General features: G+C 51.8%; 1 protein-coding gene across 1 annotated transcript; it reads right to left on the bottom strand.

Moving 5' to 3' along the window:
• Nucleotides 1–7,297: 7,297 nt before the first annotated feature.
• On the bottom strand, nt 7,298–19,201 carry ST3GAL1 (ST3 beta-galactoside alpha-2,3-sialyltransferase 1). Its single transcript, XM_007940536.1, has 6 exons — nt 18,896–19,201; nt 12,749–12,945; nt 11,500–11,679; nt 10,752–10,797; nt 8,594–8,713; nt 7,298–7,471 (listed from the first exon to the last, which is right to left on the bottom strand). The coding sequence occupies exons 1-6, from the start codon at nt 19,199–19,201 to the stop codon at nt 7,298–7,300; spliced, it is 1,023 nt and encodes a 340-aa protein (XP_007938727.1).
• Between the last annotated feature and the right edge of the window lie 3,448 nt (nt 19,202–22,649).

The raw sequence follows: 22,649 nt of genomic DNA, 5'->3' as shown, positions 1-22,649 counted from the left end.
TGGTACAAATGGTTGAGATGCCGGGCTGCTAACAGAAAGTTTGGAGGTTCGAGTTCACTCAGAAGTGCCTCAGAGGGAAAACCTGGTGATCTCAGAAAATGCGGCATTGGGTGGCCACAAGTCAGTTGGTGCCGTGGTTGGGTGTGTGATAGAGTGGAGGAATGGGGCAGCATCGGGGTGGAGTGCCCCATGAGCAAGGTAAGCACGAGCTTACTTACTAATCTGTAGCAAACAGTTTCCCATGGGTCTCACCATAGATGTGGGTACTTTGCTTACTGGGCATCTGTCCGTGTCAGAGATTGTAAATTTGAAAAGAAACTTTAACTCTGGAAGAAGGGGCCGTGGGGTTGGGGTTGGGAGAGAGAGATGCCAGCTGCACCTAGAAGCAGCATCTTTAATGTGGTGAAAAAATGTGAAATTGTTCACTACAGATTAGTCCAAAAAAAAAAAAAAATCCAAACTCACTGCCGTCAAGTCGGACCTGACTCATAGCAACCCCCTCCTTGGGTTTCCAAGGCAGTATCTCTACGGAAGTAGATTGTCCAACCTTCCTTCCGAGGAGTGGCTGGTGGGTTTGAACCACTAGCCTTCTGGTTAACAGTCAAGTGCTTTAGGCACTGCGCCACCAGAGCTCCAACACAGATTAGTAAGTAAATACAAGCAAGCCTGCACTTACCTTTCTTATTGGGTCATCCAACACTGGCAGCTTGTTAACTACAGGGACAAGGGGGCTCTGGTAGGTGAGGAGAGAGAAGCTGTGATGGGGGACAGGAGGTAAGAGCATTTCAGAGTTGAAGAAGGAGGTTGGAGAAGATGTAGAGGCCACAAGAAAGCCAACAACCAAACCCACTGCCAGGAGCCAATTCTGACCCACAGCGCCCCTAGAGGACAGAGTGGAACTGCCCCACAGGGTTTCCAAGGCTGTCAATCTTCACAGAAGCAAAGCCCAAACCACACCCACTGCTGTGGAGTCGATGCCTACTCACAGCGCCCCTAGGGGACAGAGTGGAACTGCCAATAGGGTTTCCAAGGCTGCAATCTTTACTGAAGGTGACTGCCACATCATTCTCCCTCAGAGTGCCTAGAGGGTTTGAGCCAGCAAACTTCTAGTTAACAACTGGGTACTTTAACCATTATATCAGCAGGGCCTCCAGAAATGCTAGGGTGTAGGAGAGAGCAGAAGGAGGCAGGAAGGAGAAACAAAAGAAGAGAGGAGGGGGGCCAAAGAAACCAGACCGGGTGCCCCAGCAGGACCTCACTTTTTGTGTCACTGTTTTTCTGACAATTCCTTCTCCCTCGTGTGTTCAGTTTAATTCAGTACAACTGCAGAAGCCGGAAACTGCGTAAGGCAGAAACTTTTCAGAGAAGGAAAACACAAATGTTTTCCACTGATTAGAGTAATAGAAAAGTGCTAAGACTGAGCCCTGTCAAAGGTGGAAATCTCGTAGGACCCGGAAAAACAAGGAAGTCCTGGCGAGTTCTGGCTCTGACAGGTTTCACCGTGATAGCGTTTACTGAAGGCTTACTAAATACCAGGTCTCTTCTGGGGCCTTTGCATGTGTGGGTTCACATCGTCCTTAACACACGTCCCTATGGGAGGCAAAGACATCACCCACTTCATCCAGAAGGAGAGCAGAAACAGAGTTTAGGTAACTTGGTCAAAATCCCACAGCCAGTCGGCAGGAATGCAGTGAAGCTGGATCCAGGGTATTGAGCTAATCTGGACCAGGGTGCCTCTCTGGGCTGCTCTCCAAGGTCACCATGGAGGGGCCTCTCAGGTGGTCTCAGGAAGCTCTTGGCTGAGTAGAGCAGCTGGGAGGCAGCAGCGCAGACAGGAAGCCCAGATCTGCAGGAGGAGGCCGGGGTTCAAATCCCACCTCTGCCTTCAGCTGGCTTTAAGCTCGCTGCACCTGTCTTGGCACGTGGAAGCCCTGCAGGACCTCTGCGAGCTCAAGCAGGCCATTGCCAGGGAAGTGCTTTGTGACTGAAAGTGCCACGCAACCAGGGGGCATTTGCTATTGATCAGGATTTTACACAGTGGCCTCCCAGCTCTGGATTTCTGGGGTTACTTAAAAAAAAAAAAGAAAACCCACGTGGGAGATGAGTGCCGACGCTAGGCCAGACTTGCGTCCACACGCCATGAGCCCACGGTCGGGGAGGCTGGATGGAGCTAGCTTCCCTGCATGGGCACTGGTGACTTCATTCTGTGAACACTCAGGCTGGTGTCTACTCAGGCTCCAGAGAAGGCTGGTATTTCCAGGCCCATTTCACAGATGGGGCCACTGAGGTTCAGAGAGGTTAGCTGACTTGGCACAAACACACAGCGGGGAGTGGTGGAGTGACATTTGAGGCGATGCCTCCCAAGGCCCATGCTAGCTGACTAACCCCAGGGGCCCTCAGCAAACAAAAAGCAGCACCATTGGGTCACCAGCAGCTTTCTGAAACGGAGACAGGGCAGCACCAAAGCCTGGTCCCTGCAGTAAAACGCCAATCACACCCAAGGATAAAATAGCTCTTCTTTTTATTCATTTTGATTCTGATCATTGGAAATGTTTAGGAATAAATAAAATAGAGCAGGGGCTGGGCAGACAGACTTGTAACTTCATTCAAAACACATCCAGCCTAACATTCAGCTGTGGAACTAACACAGGCCAGGAAGGGGGAGAGAAAGCAGGTTTTAAACGACCAACAAAACAAGCGAGGCCGCAGAGAGGAAAAAGTGCTCAAGGAACTTTGGCTTTGAGAAGGGGCTCCGGAGGGGCCAACGTGACCGTGCAGCAAGGATGAAGGCCAGTTCACCCCGGCGGCCGGGGTCCTGGCCCAGGCTCAGGATGGCTCGGCTGGCTTGTCTGCAGGAGGGCGCTCTGTACTGCGCTGGGGTGGGGGGCTCAGGATGGCTCGGCTGGCTTGTCTGCAGGAGGGCGCTCTGTACTGCGCTGGGCTGCTGGGTGGCAGGCTTGGTATCAGGCTGCGCAGGGCCATCGGGCTGCGGGGAGGGAAACCAGGAGGCTCGGAGCAGGTTGCTCCTTCTAGGAACCTCAGTATTGTGTTCAGAAAAGCCAAGTCGCTGGCGCCCTGATACTGCTCCACAGGAAGGTGCCGTCCCTGCTGCTTTCCTCCTGCCTGAGTCTGGGTGGCACGAGGATCTCGGAATCCCCCCTCCCGTCCCTGTGCATGGGATCCCATTAGGAAACAGGCTCTCCTGCTCTGAGAATAGTGAGGTCACACCAGGTGCATCCTAAACCTCGCTGCTTCCCAGTTACGCAAAGACCAGGACAGACACAGAGACACAGGGGAAGACAGATGTCAAGGGAACCGCCAAAAACCAAACTCACTGCCATGAGTCAATTTCAACTCATAGCGACCCCTCCTTGGGTTTCTGAGGCAGTATCACAACAGAAGTAGATTGCCCAACCTTCGTTCCAAGGAGTGGCTGGTGGGTTTGAACTGCCAGCCTTCTGGTTAGCAGTCAAGTGCCTTAGGCACTACACCACCAGAGCTCCTCAAGAGAACCAAGGACACCAGAAATGAAGAAAGGGGCTCACAGGAGCAGTGGGCACTGTGAGAAAACACATTTCTGTTCTTCAAAGGCCCCCTCTTAGGTACCTCTGTCCCGGCAGCCCTAGGAAATGAAGCCAGGCCTTCTTTGCCTCTGCACAGAGCTGCCAGGAAGTACCTAGGGGTGGGAGAGGTGATATTTTCAGGACGAACAAAAGGAGGATGCCTGGGGGTGACAGTCGTTGGCTGCAAACTGAAGGCCAAGGTGAAGGTGCTCAGACCTCTGAGCATTTCAGAGGAGTGAGGACAGCTGCCCATCCCCAAAGGCACAGGCTTGGCGTTCAGCCACTGTAGCAGAGTGTGGCTTCCCTGGAGAAGCACATTTAACCATAACCGTGTGAGAAAGTCAGTTCTTTACCATTTTCCTTTTTTCTCTGTGTTCGGGCTGCCTTGAGAACAGTGAAAGCGAACTTCACAGTTCTAAATATCCCCTGAGGCCCTGAACGCTCTGCCTTTGGCCCGAGGCCCAGTTCACCTGGCGGCAAGACTGACCTGTACCAGCCCCCCTGACCACAGCAGGGACTGGGGCCACTGAAGGCTCCGGCTCACCCCCTCTCTGTGAGAATCACTCAGACCCTGTCCACCTGCTGGGCTGGTGTCCGTAGTTTGTGCTCTGCTGGCTGGAACCTGGCATCTCCAACTCGGCCTGCCCATTTGCTGGACAAAGCCAGCGATTCAGGAGCTGTCAGTTCTTCCCTGGCCAAGTCCCGCCACGGAGCCAGAGCACAAATCAGCCTCCTTCCTCCTGGAACAGGAAGGCAGAGCTGAGCACGGGGAGTGGAGGCCCCAGGATGCCGCACAGGTGGTGGCTTTGCTGCAGGGGCGTTCCCGCCCCAGGAAGCCAGCATCCTAGCCCACTAGGGGTCGCTGAAGGCTGGCATGTTGCTCAGCTCTCCTGGGCCACCCCCACCAGCTCTGAGGCATCGAGCCAGCATGTTGGCCGAAGAAGGAAGGAACTCCCTGGCTGCAGGTGGACAGAGCCCTAGGCTGGGCTGCAGGCCTCCGCTCTGAGCATGGCAGACAGGCATGCTCCTGCCCATAGCAGCCTAATGCCCTGTACAAGACCTGTGTCCCGGGTCTCAGCCACCCACAGCCCTGGAATGGAGCGGCCAGTTGTTGCATTTTCTCCCGGCCACAATGATTGGCTTTATTTGGTTATGTGCCTGTTGCTAAACCACTGGGATACAGAGCTGCTTGCTGAGGCTCTGGGAAGGAGGGACGCTGTCCTCACGGGAAGGGACTGGGGGCGATGGCGGAGTCTGGTGCTTACAAGGGCCACTATGGGCAGCCCGAGGGGGAAACTGGGTGGCGGGAGGCAGAGGGGAGAAACCTATGTCGTGGTGACATTTTTAGGCGGACGGTGGACAGAGCCTCGCTAGAAAAACTCATCTTTGGATATTTTAAATATGGAGGCAACAACATCTTATTATTGATCAAAACTGTTTGAAGTGTGTCCTCTACAATGACTGTTCAGTTTCACAAGTCACTTCCCTCCTCTGGGCCTTGATGTTCTTAGCCATAAAATGGGAGAGCAGGGAGATGCCTCATGGGGTTAACATGTGACTAGAAGGAGGGAGGTGGGAATCTGATCCACGCAGCACCCAGCTCCCATGGGACGGAGCCTTTTCTTCTGACTCTGGAAAGCTCACATGGGTAGATTGTTCTGCCTGGACCCCTGTCCCTAAGTAGACTCGGCTTTTAGGAGAAGGGGGGCGTGTGCAGTGGACACTGCTCTCTATGTCAGCACCTGTTCCGAGTCGTCAGTTGCTTCCGGGTGCCTCGCGTCCTGTACAGCAGCTGCGAGCTGTGGCCTTGGAGGACTTACACTCAGTGAGATGACCTCACAGCACTTAAGAGCCTCCTTCAGTCACGAGGGCTGTGCGTTTTGGAGAACTGTAAAGTCAGAACTAAAAATAACCACTTTCTGGATCCTGAACCTCTTGGCATAAAGAAAGCTTTGGAACCTCTCCCCAGAGAAATGCTCATATGCCCAGACTCAAAAAGAAAAAAAAAAATAAACCAAAAAGCCTGGCGGGTAATGTCTGGGGACTCTTGTAAATGGCCAAGGGCCCGAGCTGCCCCAATCCCTGCCTCCCAGCTTGCAGAGCGAGATGCTGCGGCTGGTGACAGCAACCTCCCCAGAGAGCGGAGGTCCGCAGAGGCAGCCCGCAGATGCCCCCAGGGAACCTGTGCACCTCCCCGGAGCAGTAGTGGCCTTCTAGGATGAGGCTTTCAACGGGAAAGGGGTTCTGATTAAATATCAGGAACTGGTTCGCCCCCACATCACCGGCCCCCAGCGCAGTTTTGTTGGGTTCTGGGACACTGCTAACCTGAGACGGAATCCAACCTGCTACGAGAAGACAGGCTGAGCTGGAAGGTGGGACACAAAGCATTCCACAAACTACCAACCTGAAGCCACGGGATTCTCCCCAAGCCCTAGATACCCCTGAAGCCCCAAGCTCAAGGGTTCATGCAAACCTTCATTTCAGCTCCCAATGCCCAACTGCCTGGTGAAGCAACAGCTAAGACCCCAGACCAGCAAGAGAGCCCCAGAGTGCACAGAATGTCAGGTGAATTACAAAGAATCAATAAATAATCAGGAAGAAGAAAGAGACCCACAGGGGAGGAAGAGGATGAGGTATGACTTGTCTCCCTTTGTCAGTCACCGTCCCCTGGCCTGCCTCCCCACCCCAGGACAAAGTGGCATTGGCCAGCGTGAACTTATCCGGAACCTCAGGTTTTGGGGAAGATTCTGGGCGAAGGAGGGCCTCTGCGTGGTGTTGGATGGTGATGGGCACCAAGTCCAACGTGTTTAAGAATGAGCGCGGCTCTCTGTGGCTGAGCTCCTCTGCAGGAGATGCCGGATAGACGCCATCAGACCTTTGTTCCAATCGGGCGCTGCCACGGGAAGACCAAGTCCCCAGCCCCGGAGCAGGGGCAGCCGAGGGTGGCGCTCCCTTTCAGGGTCAGAGGTTTGCCTCAAGCCACCTCACGTGTGTACTTCCTTCCCAGACACAAAGGCACATGGAGAGAGTCCAGTCTGCTCTCAGCCACAATTGTAATTACAAAGGTGGGTGAATCGGAGGAGAACCTGTTTGGGAAGAAGATGTCTGTCTCCGGAGCTAGAACCACCTCACACAGCTGCTGTGAAGATCTTTGGGGTGGGGGGCCCTCCTGGCCATCACGGACGAGCTCCCCTGGCCAAGCGAGGGGCCGGGCTGTGGCCCAGCAATGAAGGCATCATCTCACCCCAGTGCTGCGTGGGCCCATGGCCGTGTCCTAGAAAGAATCCTCACCCAGGAACATCCCTGCGAGGACTGGAGCTGAAGTCAGCAGGACCCCTGGGCAGGGGAAGCCTCCTGTCCACCCTCCCAGGGAAATGGTCCTTTTCCTCAGAGAAGATGCTCTTCAGGACTTGGGCCCTTTGCCTCCAGAGGCCAACATGATTTGAGTGCTTTGAGAGAGAACCTTACCCGGCACCTCCTCGCCCTCTCCAGCCCTGAGGACCACGTTGTCTCTTCCACAGCCAATCCCAGGGCCTAATCTGCAGCCTGCCAGGACTCAGTGACCCTGTGAGCAGATGCTGCCCAAAACTGGGGTGTGTGTGGCTGGGAGGGGCCCCTGGAGACACCCGTGCGGCTGGCCCTCGAAGCTCCCAGGACAGGGTGGCTCCGGCGAGGTGTGGGGGCTGGAGGTGAAGAGGAGCGGCCCGGTGCAGCGGCCCTGATCCTTCCCAGTCTCATCTCCCCTTGAAAATGCGGATTTTGCCGATGGACGCCAAGGTGGCTGTCACGTTGGACTCAAAGTCTCCATCGTGTACCCCTGTCTTGCGGAAAGCGCCTGCTGACGGGTTGTTTTCCCAGTAGTGATGCCAGTTCCCTTTGCTGTCGGCCCCGAAGCCATACAAGTCCACCTGAGGGGGCAAACCGACGGTGAGAACGGAGCGCGGGGCGGCGGGCAGAGCTCTGAGAAAGCGAGCCTGCAGGCTCACCCAGAGTCCGAGGCTACCTGTTATGGACTGAGTTATGTCCCCTAACACGTGATGAAGTCCTAAACCCTGTACCTGTGAGTATGACCCTGTCTGGAAAGAGGAGTTTTCTTATATTGTTAATGAAGTCAGACCTAAGCCCTTCTGAGTTGCAAAAAGAGCAGAAGAGGCGCAGATGTCCCTATGGGGGAAGACGACATATGTGGAGACAGAGCATCCACAAGGATCACCGGCAGCTCCTAGAAGCTGAAATAGACAAGGACAGACTCCTCCTAGCCCCATGCTCTGAGCTGTGAGACAGGAATTTCTGCTCTGCCACCCATTTGTGGTATTTCTGTCCCAGGAGCTCCAGGGAACCAAGGCAGCACTGTGAGCACCGTTCCCAAGGAAGCGTGTAGACCCTTCTCCATGGTCCTTGAACTCCCAGGGTCTTGGGGGTGCCCAAGGAAGTTTAAGTAAAACCCAAGTCCATTGCCTTCCACAGGTACCCTTTGAATGGTCTTGGGGAAACTGGGGATGTGTGATGAAAATCCGTGCCACACAAGCCCACTGGATCTCAACCTTGGGGTAGAGAGGAAGCTCCCGGCGGCTTTAAAAAGTGCAGCTGCCTGGTTCCCATGCCCAGCGATTCTGATGAAATCGGGCCAGGGCATGGCTTGGGCATTGGGATTTTTAAAACCTTGCAGACGGTTCTAATACACAGTCATGACCTGAGAGCTCTCCCTACGAGAACCTGCTCCTCACGTTGTCTCAAATCCGAGACCCGGCCCCTGGCCTGGTTCAGCCTGGGTGGCTGATGCCAAGGGCAAGTGCTCACTTCCTGACCACACCCTCACAGGGCCTTTTCTTACTCCTGAGAACACCTGGATGAGAGGGTGGCGGATTGGAACCTGAGCCCTGGAAGAGAAGGGCCTGGCCTGGGTCCTCCTGGTGACTGGTGGGAGGACCCAGGTCAGCCAGACCCTGACATTCTCACCACTGCTCCCACCCCCTCTCTTAGGTACAAGGACTGGTGTGCCCCCATATTGGGCAGCCTGGTGGGCATACCTCATCACAGACGTGCAGCGAGAAGATGACCGAGAGGATGCCCGTGGATGGGTACCGACCGTGGCCCTGCAGCCAGTTGTCAAAGACATACTTGATGAAGGCCGGGTGGTAGATGAGGATCTGTAGGGAGGGGAAGGACATGGGGTGAGTGAGACACTGAGCCCCTGTCCCACGCCAGCACTGTCATACCCATGGGGGACATGGCATGAGCAAGTGGGCAAATCCCCCTGCATTCTTGGACAATGACCTAACTCGCTACAAGAAAGAGGATGGTAAGTCAGAGACCAAAGAACCAACACTGTACAAGCCCACTTACATGAAAGATCTAGAAGAGACGGATGGATAGAGACCAAAATTTATTCGTGATCACCAGGGGTGGGAGGGAGGGGAAGCAGGCGTCACTGCTCAGGGACATCAAGCTTCTGTTGAGAGTGACAGAAAAATCTGGAAAAGGACTTGTGGCAATGGTTGTACAACACAATGAGTGTAATTAATGTCACTAAATTGTATACATAAAAATGTTGAGATGGCAAATATTAACTGTCTCTTCTGACAACACAACCAAAGTACATGAGACAAAGTCTGGCCATTCTCATTTTAAGGAGCATTCTGGCTGAACTTCTTTCAGACAAAATAAAGTATTATAATGAAATGTGCAAAGACCTGGAGTCAGAAAACCAAAGAAGAACATGCTCAGCATTTCTCAAGGTGAAAGAAGTGAAGAAAACTCAAGCCTTCAGTTACAATATTGAAGGATTCTTATGGGCAAAATATTGGACGAGGCAGGAACTATCAAAAGAAGAGGAAAGGAATACACAGAGTCACTGTACCAAAAAGAAGTGGTTATATTCAACCATTTCAGGAGGTAGCATATGATCAAGAACTAGTACTAAAGGAAGAAATCCAAACTGCACTGAAGGAATTGGTGAAAAACAAGGCTACGGGAATTGACAGATTACTTATTGAGATGTTTCAACAAATGGATGCTGTGCTGGAGGAAGTCAGTCATTTGTGCTAAGAAATTTGGAAGATAGTTATTTGGCCAACAGACTGTAAGAGATCTTTGTGCCCATTCCAAAGAATGGTGATCCAACAGAATGTGCTATGTCAAATGGATCTTGGTTGAAAGCAAAGAATTCCAGAAGGAATAGCTATGTTTTATTGACTATGCAAAAGCATTCAATTGTGTGGATCATAACAAATCATAGATAACATTGTGAAGAATGGAAATTCCAGAACACTTGATTGTACTCATGAGGAACCTATACATAGATCAGGAGGCTGTCATTCAAACAGAACAAGGGGATACTTCATGGTTTAAAATCAGGAAAGGTGTGCATCAGAGTTGTATCCTTTCACCATACTTATTCCATCTGTATGCTGAGCAAATAATCCAAGAAGCTGGACTGTATGAAGAAGAACGTGGCATCAGGATTGGAGGAAGACTCATTAACAGCCTGTGATACGAAGATGACACAACTTTGCTTGCTGAAAGTGAAGAGGACTTGAAGCACTTACTGATGAAGACCAAATCAGTATGAATTATGCCTCAACATTAAGGAAACAAAAATCCTTGCAACTGGACCAATAAGAAACATCATGATGATGGAGAAAAGACTAAAGTTGTCAGGGATTTCATTTTACTTGGATCCACAATCACTGCCCATGGAAGCAGCAGCCAAGAAATCAGATGTGGTGTTGCACTGGGCAAATCTGCTGCAAAAGACCTCTTTAAAGTTTTAAAGGGTAAGGATGTCACTTTGAAGACTGAGGTCCCTAAGGTGTGCCTGACATAAGCCATGGTCTTTTCAATTGCCTCATATGCACGTAAAAGCTGGACAAAGAATAAGGAAGACTGAAGAAGTAGTGATGCATTTAAATTGTGGTATTGGTGAATAAATTGAAAATTAAATATATATGTATATAAATTCTTCCTTATGATCAAGTCAACTCTTACTCATAGCGACCCTATAAAGCAGAGTAGAACCGCCCCATAGGGTTTCCAAGGCTATGATCTTTACAGAAGCGGACCTCCAGATCTTTCTGCCATGGAACAGCTGGTGTGTTCCAGCCCCAGACCTTTTGTTCAGCAATTGACCACTTAACCATTGTGCCACCAGGGCTGACCACAATAAAAAGAGTATAAGGATCAGCTCACCTTTTCCTTTTTCACTTTGATCTTCGTGGGGACAGGGACGTAGGTGCTGTAAGAAGAGAAAGAGCAACTGGTTAGTGTGGGGCATAGGCTCGGGGCTGCCTGGGCATGCAGCTCTGGTGTGGAGGGTAGTGCTGGAGGGGGGCAGGGTGAGGCAGAGGTAGAACCCTTCCCCCACTCATATTCTAAGAGACACCACCACCCTGCTCAGCTGTGTCCCCTCTGTCAGCAGCAGCCCACTATACTCCACTGTAGGCACCAGAGGGCAACCTTGGCTGCTAACCAAAATTCTGGAGGTTCAAGGCCATCCAGAGGCACCTTGGAAGCAAGGCCTGGTGATCTTCTGAAAAACTGGCCATTGAACACCCTACGGAGCATGGTTCTACTCTGACAGGCATTGGAGTTGCCGTGAGCTGGGTTCAACTGAAGGAAGCTGGTTGGTTATTTGGTTTGTGAGGAAGCAGATCTTGGAGTTCCACTTGGATACCATCAGGAGGAGGAAGGCCAAAGCCTGCAATATGTTCACAGTGATGGAGGACTAGAGGCGCCAGCAGGAGTTGGGATAGTCGGCAGAGGCGGCCTATAGGAGATAGGATTTGTGTGTGCCTAGGGGCCTCAGGGAGGTGAGGCATGCCAGGTAGGGGAACTGTTTGAGTAAGTGCATGGGAATGGCATACTGGAGTGACAGAGGTGCCCACTCTGGTGTGGAGGGAGCAGGGACCCTCCATCTCAGTGCCTTGAGGGTTCTTACTGGGAGATGGTGCCCTTGGTGGTGGCACTGACCACCCACTGCAGGTCGGTGGTCTTGAATGGGACCAGGACCATGCTGACGTTCTCCCCAAGCTCCCGGAAGCTCTCAGGGTACACAAGATGGTGGGTGGTCTTGCTCCCGACATCGGCCTCAAATCCCACTGTGGGAGCCTTGTTCATCCTGGGAGGAAGGGAGAGAAAGACAAGCTTTGCATCCTATGGGCACTGACTCTTGAGGCTAGAGTTCCAGCAGCCTGCAGGGTAACCTCAGGCATGGAAACTCCCTCCTCTGGGCCTCATTTTCCTCATGGTGAAATGGAGACAATTACAACATAGCTCAAAGGTTTTCTTGTTCCTCCTTTATGGTCTCAAGTGAGCCTTGATATCACTGTCCCCATTAATTGATCACTTATGACATGCAAAGCACTGTCATAGCCAAGAGACCTACTGTATGAAATCTAATGAAACCACACCCAGCAGGCACTTTTCCTATTTCATGGCCAAGGACCCCTGAGCTCTAATAGGATGTCCAAGGCCACAGAGCTCCCAAGGGGCAACCTCAAATTCAAGACCATTGACTCCAAGTCTGAGCCTTCCTCCACCCTCCCCATGGGCATTTCCACTGGACACCAGGTACACTGAGCCTCCAGGAGGCCATGTGACTGGTCCAGAACATAAAGTCAGAGATTCCAGGAACAAGAGGCCATTCTAGAGGACATCTGGGGATCGCCAGCCCCACTCCTGCTTGTACATTTCAAGCCGGGGTTACTGTGCCTTTTTATGAGGTGTGCTAGGGATTACAAGAAACCCAGGATGGAAACCCAGGTCTCTTCCTGGAGTATCTATTTTACTTCATGATGTGGGAAAATATATTTTACATTCAAATCAAATAGTTATACTGCAGTCTGGTTGTAAAGTGAGGATGGACTGCAAAGGGAAAACAAGAGGCTTTAGATAAGTGCTGGCCTGTCAATAGGCCCGTCTGTGCTAAGCTCCCAGCCTCTGGAGCCATGGCTTCCTCTCTTGGACCTGGAGAGGTGTTTCCAGTGCAGCCCCTTCTGCAAGGCAGAGATGGGAAAACTGAAGCCCAGAGGGAGAGAGAGGAGCTTAAGGTCCCAGGGAAGTTAAGTCCACCAGGACTGCAACCTTGGCCTTCCGACCCTGGGCCAAGATGCCTTCTCTGGCTCTGAGGAGCCTGCTGGGTGCAATGCAGTGGTGGGGGCCCACGGGGCCGAGGGCTCACCGCTCACCTCACCACGAAGTCGTGCTCATCTATTTGGGAACCATACTTCGACTCCTTCAGGTTGCCTGAGTTGCCCACGACAGCACAGCGCCGACAGCCCACTGACTCATTCTCCAACACGGGGTCCACGTCCCCAGGCACCACGCTGAACAACTCCTTGATGGTGTCATTCAGGTCCTTGGGGTTCTTCTCCCGCTGGAGCTTCTGTGGGCACAGGACAGAGGCCAGGTCAGCCTGGGTATGGGCTCTGCACCCTCACTGTTGACCTCAAGCTGCCTGCTGGCTACTTGTCCAGTATACTGGGCATGCCTGTGTGAATGCCCTTCTTGCTGCTGGGCACCTGGGGTCAGAGAGGCTCAGACACAGCCCAGGCTACTCTGGGAGATAAAAGGAAAGGGAGCATGCACTCATTCAGTCATTCACCCACTCATCCACTCATCTACCCATCCACCTATCCATCCATTCACTCACCTGTCCACCCATCCACCCATCCATCCATCCATCCATCTATCCATGCTGCAGTGCATGCTAGATACTGTCCAGCCACCTGGGGCAAGGAGACTGGCTGAAATGAATAAGGCACTTTTGAGAAGCTCAGGTGACCCAGCCCATCTTTCCCCTGGTGGGCTTGACCTGTCCCCTTCCCTCCATATCTCGTCTCACTGGTCCTCAAACTCACAAGCGTCAACTGGAATGCATCACCTTTCTCTAACCTGCTCCTTCTTTGGGGTGCTTCTCTCCAAACGGCCCCTCCACAACCTCAATGCCACTGTCAAACACCTGGGAGTCAGCCTCAATAATCTCCCCACCCCACCTTGCTCACAGTCCATTCCAGACACCCACCATGTCCTGTGGACTTCAAGTTCCCACTGTAGCCTGGGCCAGGCTGGTGAGAGCAGAAAACCCCCCATGCCCACCTCCCCACCTCTGCTTCCTTCTCCCACCCTCCCTGCCCCTTGGTCTCCCCAGCCCCAGGACTGCTGGGCCCCAGCCAGAACAAAAGGTCAGCATTTGCAGATGCACAAAGCTCTTCCCTCACCTCTTTGCAAGTTCTGTTTCTAGGATTTCAATGTCTGTCTAGCCAATTCTTTTCATCTTCTAAGACCTAGCTTGAAGATCAGCTCCCTAGGACACCCTCGCTGACTCCCAGGCAGGGATGAACACTAGTTTATCCTGAAAGTGACTGTTACAGATGGAATTCTGTCCTCCCAAAAGAGAGTGATGAAGTCCTAACCCCTATAGCTATGAATGAGACCTTGTTAGGAATAGGATCTTCATTGAAGATGGGATCCGTTAGGTTCACGTGAGATCATACTCATGTAGGATGGATCCTAATCCCATCTGTGTGGTGTCTTATGAAAGAGGAGAACAGAGAGAAAGACACACACGGAAGATGCCATGTAAAATAGATATTTCACCAAAAAGGATATTCAGGTAGCCAAAAAACACATGAAGAAATGTTCATGATCATTAGCCATTGGAGAGATGAAAATCTAAACAACAATGAGAGACTATGTTTCCCCAGCACTAGTAGTAAAGTTCAACAAGACAGAAAATAACAAATGCTGCTGACGATGTGGAGAGATTGAGACTCTCATACACTGCTGGTGGGACTGTAAAATGATGCAATCACTGTGGAAAGCAGTATGGCAATCCCTTAAAAAGTTGGAATTAGAAATACCATTTGATCCAGCAATCTCATTACTGGGTATATATCCTAAAGTATCGAGGGCCAGGACAAGAACAGATATATGCACACCTATGTTCATCACAGCACTACTTACAATAGCCAAAAGATGGAAACAACCTTGGAGCCCATCAACAAAAGAATGGATAACCAAACTGTGGTACTTACACACAATGGACTACTATGCAACCCTAAAGAATAATGTAGAGTCTGCAAAACACCCTGTAACATAGATGAACTTGGAGGACATTATGCTGAGTGAAATAGTCAATCACAGAAGAATAGTTATTATATTAGTTCATTATTGTAAAAAGTCAAGGAAAAATTTATATATGGAAGGAAAAGCTCTTTGTTGGTTACCAGGGATGAGAGGGGAGGGGAAGGAGCACTACAAAAAAGAAAAAAGAAAGAAAGACTCCACATGAAGTTGCACTACAAGCCAAGGAATGCCAAGAAACGCCTGGGCTACTAGGAACACCCAGGACCTCCAGAAATTGGAAGAGGCCAGACAGCATCTTCCCTAGGCAGACAGAGAGCACGGCCCCGATGAAGCCCTGAGTCAGACTCCTGGCCCCCAGGAGGCTGTCCTTTAAAGCTACCAGCATGTGGCACTTTGCTACAGCAGCCCTGGGACACTAAGACAGTGACCAGCCGTGCCGGCTGTGAGATTCTCAGGACACTGAACTTCCAGTGCTAAAAGAAGGAGCATCCTGGGCAAACCGGGACAAGCTGGTCACTCATCCCCTTCTAGCACAGCCTGTGTCTGCTCACTTCCTGTGGCGCTCTGGCCACACTGTGCCTCACTCACAGATGTTCTCAGAAGCATCCCATCAACCGGTCCACATGCCACAGCACTGTATCATTTCTACTACAGGTGAGGAGAGAGGCCCTGGGCACAGATAGGATGAGCAAATGTGCCACGTGTTCCAAATCCGAACCAGGAGTTAGCCCGGGCTTCGAGAAACCCATAGCACTGTCACGGCCTCCAGCTCTTCAATCCTGACCTTCCGAACGCCCCATCCTGGGGTGTGCAGAGGGAGACCACGGGATGTTCTCATCAGCTCTGGGCACTGTGGTGCGCTATGAGAACTTCTCACATTAGTGCCGAGCGAGTGTGCGGGGAGAGCCCCGGGGTACAGCTCCCCACCTCAGATGGGAGGAAGCAGCATCTGTTATGGTCCCCCAAAAGCACGGATCGAATTCCTGGCCCTTGTACCTGTGGACGAGGGTGCCCCAGTGGCGCTGTGGTTAAAGCATTGGGCTGTTAACCAAAAGGTCGGTGGTTCAAACCCACCAGCCATTCTCCAGCAGAAAGATGAGGCAGTCTGCTTGTGCAAACCTTTACAGCCTTGGAAACCCTATGGGGCAGTTCTACTCTGTCCTGTGGGGTCACTGTGAGTCGGAATCCACTCGGTGGCAGTTGGTTTGGTCCCTGTGACTTGCTCCTGTTTGGAAATGAGGTTTTCTTTAGTTATGCTAATTAGGCCACACCATTGTAGGGTGGGTCCTAAAAGTATCACTGCTAAGTTATAAAAAGACAGAATAGACACAAAGACAGGCTGTAAGGTATGCCTGCGGCTACTGACCAGGAAGAAACTGACAGGGTCAAGACTCCGATTTGGACTTTTAGCCTCTAGGACTGTGAGAAAGTAATGCCCATCCTTAAAAGCCGCTGGCTTGTGGTATCTTGCTGCAGCAGCCCTTGAGAAGTAAGACAGCAGTCCCAAAAGTGTAGTAGACCAGGAAGCCAGATTCTCCTCTAGTTAGAACCACAGTAAAAACAAAAGCTCCCAAGACCAAAAACCCAGAATAAGCCCCTCAGACACACAGTCAAGAGGAACGCTGCAGACAACAGCCAATTCAACTCCTGCTTCTCACTGTTGGGCCAGGGCAGCTCCACAATCTGAAGGTGTGTCCAGGACACCCAAGGTCTTCTTGACACAGATCCTGAGTCTGCAGGGCTGGGTGGGACCAGCGAGGTCCAGCATTTCCCCCAGGCCCCCAGGCAGCCAAGCTCTCCTGCAGGAACTTCAGTGGGGTTGGGGTGGGGCTTTAACCAGGGAGGGCCCCTGTGCTCCCCAACATTGCGAAAATGTACTCAGAACCACACAGTCCCCCACAATGTGTCATGATCTCTGCCGGCCAGGGAGCTCCTCGGGGATGCTTGACACGTGTTTATGGAATCAAGGACCAGCATGGCGTTCTAACTCATACTCCAACAGGACCTCTGGGGCACTCTCTCTGTGCCCTAGAGGCACACGGTTTGAAGAGTCAAGGCCAGAGTGCACCTATCTGCCAAGCTCGCCTGGTGTTTTATCGCACTGAACTGTCGTTGACTGACTTTCCTTAATGATGCAGTAACCAGCCTCTCCTCAGAAGGAAGACTGGGCAGTCTACTTCCATAGAGACACCACCTTGGAAACCCAAGGAGGGGTTGCTATGAGTTGGGATCGACTCGACAGCAGTGAGCTTTTTTGTTTTTAAAGAAAAGTAAATATGCTTATTTGAAAAGGAAGCTTCTTGTCTCCACTACAATTGGGAAGCAGGGAGTACTTGGCAGAAGGAAAAAGGTCATTGTACAACGCAATGAAAACAAAACAGCGCTTTCCGACTCGGCTCGCACCCGCTGCTTGCCTGAACAAGCTGCCCTCTCTTTGTTAGAAAGAAGATTGGCAAGGGCTAGAACAGCACATACTGAAACGGGCCCATTACAGTCTGCGTGCCGGAAAGATGGAGTGCAACAGACACGGAAATTAGTCTTGCTCTGTGATGCCATGTTCTTGAATGCCTGGGATGTCACTGCGTGCCACAGCTGGCTCCCGGCCCACACCTCCGCAACCTCAGATCTGTTCCAGTCCTGCACTGGGAAGCTAAGGGCTGACCCAGGTCACAGAAATCTGGCTGCACACCCTGGCCTGGCTTCTGAGCACGTCCTTTCAAGACAGTGAGATCCAATTGCTCCCACCACCAGCTGGTGACCCAGGTCAGGGCCAGTGGGGGGGATGAAATGCCTGTACCCTAGTGGAGCTGTAGTGCAGGCCAGAGGCCTAATGCTGCCAAAGCCTGGCCGGAACTGCCTGGCCGAGCTGGCACGCAGTGTTAAGACTGGATGGGTGACTGCAGAGCTGTAGGCTGAGCATGGAGGCTAGTGGCGGGAAAGGCCCTGTGAGGGCCACCAGAAACCAGGGCAGCGGGTCGCAGTCCCCTGGGGTCCTTTCACATAGTCTCTGGAATTTGGAGCAAATCTGAAGGATGCAGCATTCCAAGAGATTGACCTCTAAGTTGGAAGGGCGGCTGGGGAAGAGAGGACTCTCATCCTGGATGGCTAGGGACAGAGGAGAAGAAGGTCACAGGGGATGGCAGCTGACGGAGGGGCCGTGGGTCCAACAGGCACGGGAGCCTGCTCTTTCCCCCTCCAGGGCTCGGGCTGCAGACATGCAGGCTCCTTGGTTGCAGGGTGTGTGGAGCAGTTTGTAAATTGCCTGGAGACCGTACGCCCTTGTGGCAGCTGTATACTGGTGTCAGGGCTTCCCCTCACCATCTCCTTAGTTAGCGGGAGTGGCACTTTCTCTGTGACTGAGGAGATGAGGCTCAGAAGCAGCACTGGAGCTCGGGACCCCCCACAATTCTTACCTAAAACTCCCTCCAGCCCACTGCTTGGCCATCAGGCCTGTCACCAAATCAATTCCTGTTTCCCAAAAGCCTGGGGACAAGGGTGGTGGTTTCTGGGGCCTGATTCACCCAAAGACCCACGACCTTCACTGTAGTGTTCTTAGAGTGCATTCCTCTCCATCTATCTTGTTTATTTCCTTCTTATCTGTCCATTCCACCAGAATATAATCCCAGGAAAATAAGGATCTTGTCTCTTTTGTATCTTGGTCCCTGCAGTGGGTTAAGCAGTTGCCTCACAAGGACCCATCTGCATCTTGACCCCCAGACCCTGAGAATATAAATTTATTTGGGAAAAGGGCTTGTGCAGAGGTCATTAAGTGAACAATCTGGAGATGAGAGTATGTTGGGGGATAATCTAATGACAAGTGTCTTGATACCAGGCAGGAGAGGGAGACTGGGGACGGAGAGGGACAGAGAAAAGAGGACACACAGGAAGGAGGCAAAGTGAAGACACAGGCTGGGGGGTGGGAGTGATGCATCTACAAGCCGAAGATGCCACTGGCTGTCACCGAAAGCTAGCAGAGGCGGATTTTCCCCTGGACTCTCCACAAGAAACCAAACCTGCTACCACCCTGACTTCAGACTTCCAGCCTCCAGAACTGTGGGAGACTGTCTGCTTCAGCCACTACCTTCCTGTCTGTCTGTGTGTTTGTCTATATCTTCTATGATTACGTGTCGAATGAAAGAATCATGCCAATGCCTAGCGGGGTCCCAGCTGCATCCTGGGCCTGTGCATTTAGCTGCCAGAACCACCCCCCCACACCCCCCAAGGTCATTGCCCACGCCAGCTCTCACCAGCCACCAGCTGTAGGTATCCTCCTCCAGGACCGAGTTGTGCATGGTCAGCAGTGGCTGCACAGTCTGGTTGAACCTCTCGTCGAACCATCGCGAGACCCTGAGCTCCCCGACACAGCGGCTGCAGGTGCAGGACCTGCCGCGGAGCTTCATGAGTTTCCGGAAGTTTTCTGAGAGCCCAATGACCATCTGCTTGGGGAACCAGGCAGTGGTCACCACGGTGTGGGTGTAGCTCAGGAGGAAGGAGGTGAGGAAGATGAGGAGGATAAGGAAAGTGAACAGCTTCATTTTCCTCACCGTCACCATCATTGGCTTTCCTGGTGGGCGCCTCCTGGTAGCGAGCTGGAGGAAACCACTTGTAATGGGGGAGAGATTTGAATGAAAGATCCCAGAGCCAGAGGCCTATCAGAAGGGCAGGCGGGGATTCCCACGAGGCTCAGGCCTGCTGGGGCCAACTTCACTTCCTCTGGGAGACGGCTGCCCCTGGCTGGACCTCGCCGTGGATGTCACAGACGCTAAGGGGGTCATGCACAGTGTGTTGGCTCTTCTTGCCTACAGCTCGTCTTTCCAGGAAATAAAGTGGCCTGTGTCTTCAGCAATCCCAACAGGGCCGATCAAGTCTCCTGAAGCTTTAATCAAATGTAATAACACTGATTGCCTTTCCCACCTAAAGAGACTGAGGGTAATTAATCTTCATGGTGGTCCAGGCCCCTCGCAAGTGTGCCTGGCGCAGAATGAAGGCAAGTTGTCTTCACCACCGTCCTCCAGAAAGCATGGTTTGCCGTTATGCTACATTAGAGGCCTGTCTCTCCCATGCTGGTGCCAGCGATGCAAGGGAGGCATCATGGTTGCCTGTCATCTGCACAGAGAAGAAGGGAGAAAACAGGGTGAGATTCTATTACCTGATTATACAAAATTCCCTCTCCACCTCCACCCGGGTGAGTCCTGTCATCTTTCCTTCTGTTTCCAAGCAGACTTGGTGGGTGGCTATGGGAGACTTGAAGGTCTGTGGGTGCCAGAAATGGTTTGTGTTCTATTTCTAACCTAAAGGTGGGAAGTCCAAACCCAGCCAGCAGGCTGCGGAAGAAAGGCCTGGTGATCTCCTCTGTTAAGATTCAAACCCATTGCCAGGGAGTCAATTCCAACTGCCTCAGAGGGTTTCCAAAGCTGTGATCGTTATGAGATTAGACTGCCACATCTTTCTTCCATGGAGTGACTGGTGGGTTCCGGCCACCGACCTTTTGGTTAAAAGCCCAGTAAGTGCTTAACCACTGTGCCACTAGGTCTCCTCCTGTTAAGATTACAGCCAAGAAACCCTATGGAGCAGATCTACTGTAACTCATGGGGTCGCCATGAGTCAGAATCTGCTCAGTGGCCATGATCTTCTTCGGTATAGATGACTGCTTCACCACCCGAGAGCCTCTGGGTGAGCATGTGTGAAATAGGGCGGTGGAGGCTATTTTGCATGGCTGTTAAGGGGCAATGAGGAGTTCCACTCTTCTTTGCTGCCACCAGAGTCTCGTAGGTTTAAGTGTCCAATGAAAGCTTGTGAGAAGAATCGAGGAGGCACAGGGTGAGTGCTGACTGCGTGGGGCTTGCCTTCCTTCCCCTGGATTCTGACTTCCAACAACAACCACAAGGACAACAGAAGCAATGGCTGAGGAAGTGACTTAGGCTTGTGCCTTCCAACTCCCCAGCCCGGCCTCTGAGCTCTGCCAATTTGTTCCGGCTTGATAGAGTGGGCTTTAGATGACCCCGGCTCAGAATCTCATTGACTGGCTGTGTGGTCTTGGGCAAGTTATTCCCCCTTCCTGGGCCCTAGTTATGAAAAGAGAATGGCCGATGTTCAGTGTCTGGTGCCTATTAGGCAATTTCCGAATCTCAATTCCTTTTGCAATACATGAATGGAGGAACATTCTTGGATGGTCAGTGTCTGGTACCTGTTAGGGAATTTCCAAATCTTGATTCCTTTTGCAATATGTGAATGAAGGAGCATTCTTGGATGGTCAGTGTACCAAGTAACAAACGTGACAGTCACTCACACATCCTTATCTCATGTGTAATCCTAAAGTCCAACAAGCTAGAGAGCAATACTTGTTTCTCTCTTTGGGGCTTGAAAGAAACTGAGAGTCAAAGAACTAAAACAACTTGCCTAAGATTACAAGGAATGGAGGAAACAGGATCCGAATTCAAGCCCATAGCCCATAGCCCCTGCACCATGCCCCCTCCTCCCTGAGAACTTAGAGGGGTTGGGGGACCAGAAACTGGGGACTCTAGTCTGGAGGTGACACCCTATCTTGTTGATGGGTCTTCTAATGACCATAGTTGGAGGGACATAGAGCAAAGAGAGTATATTCAATCAAGAAAGCTAATGGGGGTCCCTCCTAAGCCCCAGTACAAGTCCCCATATTGACCTCTTGGGCTTCTGTAGGGAACAATGGCTGCCACATCTCTGCACTGCAGCCTGGTCTCCTTGGATTTTACTTGAAATGCTTCCCCCAGCCCTACTTGCCAGGTCAATTCCTCCTAATCCTCAACACATAGGGTGTAGCAAGGGGAAGACTTTTTCAAGGAAAGTGAGGATCAAAGAGAGATTCATCACTTTTGGGTAGAAAGATGGGCAGCTAGCAAACCAGATTACTTCAGCACTGATGTTCTGGAAACATCCAGGGCTCAAGAAGTGTTTGGTTCTATTTCCTACAGCTTCCTCATCTCCAAGCTTGTTGCCTCCAGGTTAGAGTCCAAGCTCCTTAGCTCAGATGGCAAGGCCATTTTCATCTGGTGCTGCCCACCACTCCATTTTTCACTTCCCATGAGAAGCTGGCTTGGATTCGGGACCCAGCAGGGCCCTGGGTATACAGTCGTCCCTTCTACCTCTTCCCCATCAAGGAGCAGCTCTGATGTTTGAGTTAGATGAACTTCCACCTCTTCAAGGCTGGGCTCTGAGTGAGCTATGCCAGGCAGAGAATTTACACTCTTCTTATTTGTCCAGGGATGGGCGTGTGTTCTAACTGATGCAATTAGAGCAGAACCTTGGGTTGTTTTAAGGAGGAATGACATTTGTTTTTGCTCTGAGTGGTTTGGTGTTTGGATGAGGTAGCTAGGGAGGTGGTAGCCACTCTGCTTGCTCATCTGGAAGAAGTCAGAGTTGAACAAGGCCCAGGTAAAGGGTGCTGATGCCCTGATCTAGCCATGCCCCCACCTTGACTTTCAGTTATATGAGAGAATACATCTCTTTTATTGTGTGAGACAGCTTAGTAGTGAGATGAAACAACATGACTGACCACAGTCACATTTCTCCCGCCTCTGGGCTCCTGCCCAGCCTGTCCCCACCCACCGTGCTTGGTCAGGGGCTCTGACTCACTGTCAAGGCTTGGGGGCATTGACTCCTGCAGGAAGCCTTGCTCACTGCTGGCAGGGAGGGGGGGCCCAGACCTCCTGGTGCCTGCATGGCTGACTCATCTGCTCCCTGCCCTGGACTGGGAGCTCCACCAGGTTAGAACTCAGTCCCATCATCTGTGTGGCCCTGCCCCAACACAGTCAAGGATGATTGTGGATGCAAGGATGCAGAAACGAGGGAAGGGACATCCAAGCAGGAAAGCACAGACTGAGCGTCAAATGATGTTCATTCTAACCCAGTCTGAGCCACCCACTCGTGACCTTGAACAAGTTACTTAACCTCTAATTGAATTACTCAACTTCAATCAGAAAATGGGCCAGTAACACAGACTGCTCACTTCTCAGGGGCATCAAC

The sequence above is a fragment of the Orycteropus afer genome, unplaced genomic scaffold (genome assembly GCF_000298275.1).
Source record: "Orycteropus afer afer isolate SDZICR_OR568_19922 unplaced genomic scaffold, OryAfe1.0 scaffold00069, whole genome shotgun sequence".
Lineage (NCBI taxonomy): Eukaryota > Metazoa > Chordata > Mammalia > Tubulidentata > Orycteropodidae > Orycteropus > Orycteropus afer.
Note: the sequence above shows the minus strand (reverse complement) of the source record. Positions and strands in the feature narration are given on the sequence as shown.

Excerpts from the sequence above, each read along its gene's own strand:
- ST3GAL1 (XM_007940536.1), bottom strand. The coding sequence starts at position 19,201 with ATGGTGACGGTGAGGAAAATGAAGCTGTTCACTTTCCTTATCCTCCTC. Across the intron at positions 12,946-18,895 it reads ATACCTACAGCTGGTGGCTG|AAGCTCCAGCGGGAGAAGAA; the intron begins GTGAGAGCTGGC and ends CTGTGCCCACAG. Across the intron at positions 8,714-10,751 it reads TCAAAGTGAAAAAGGAAAAG|ATCCTCATCTACCACCCGGC; the intron begins GTGAGCTGATCC and ends CCCTCCCTACAG.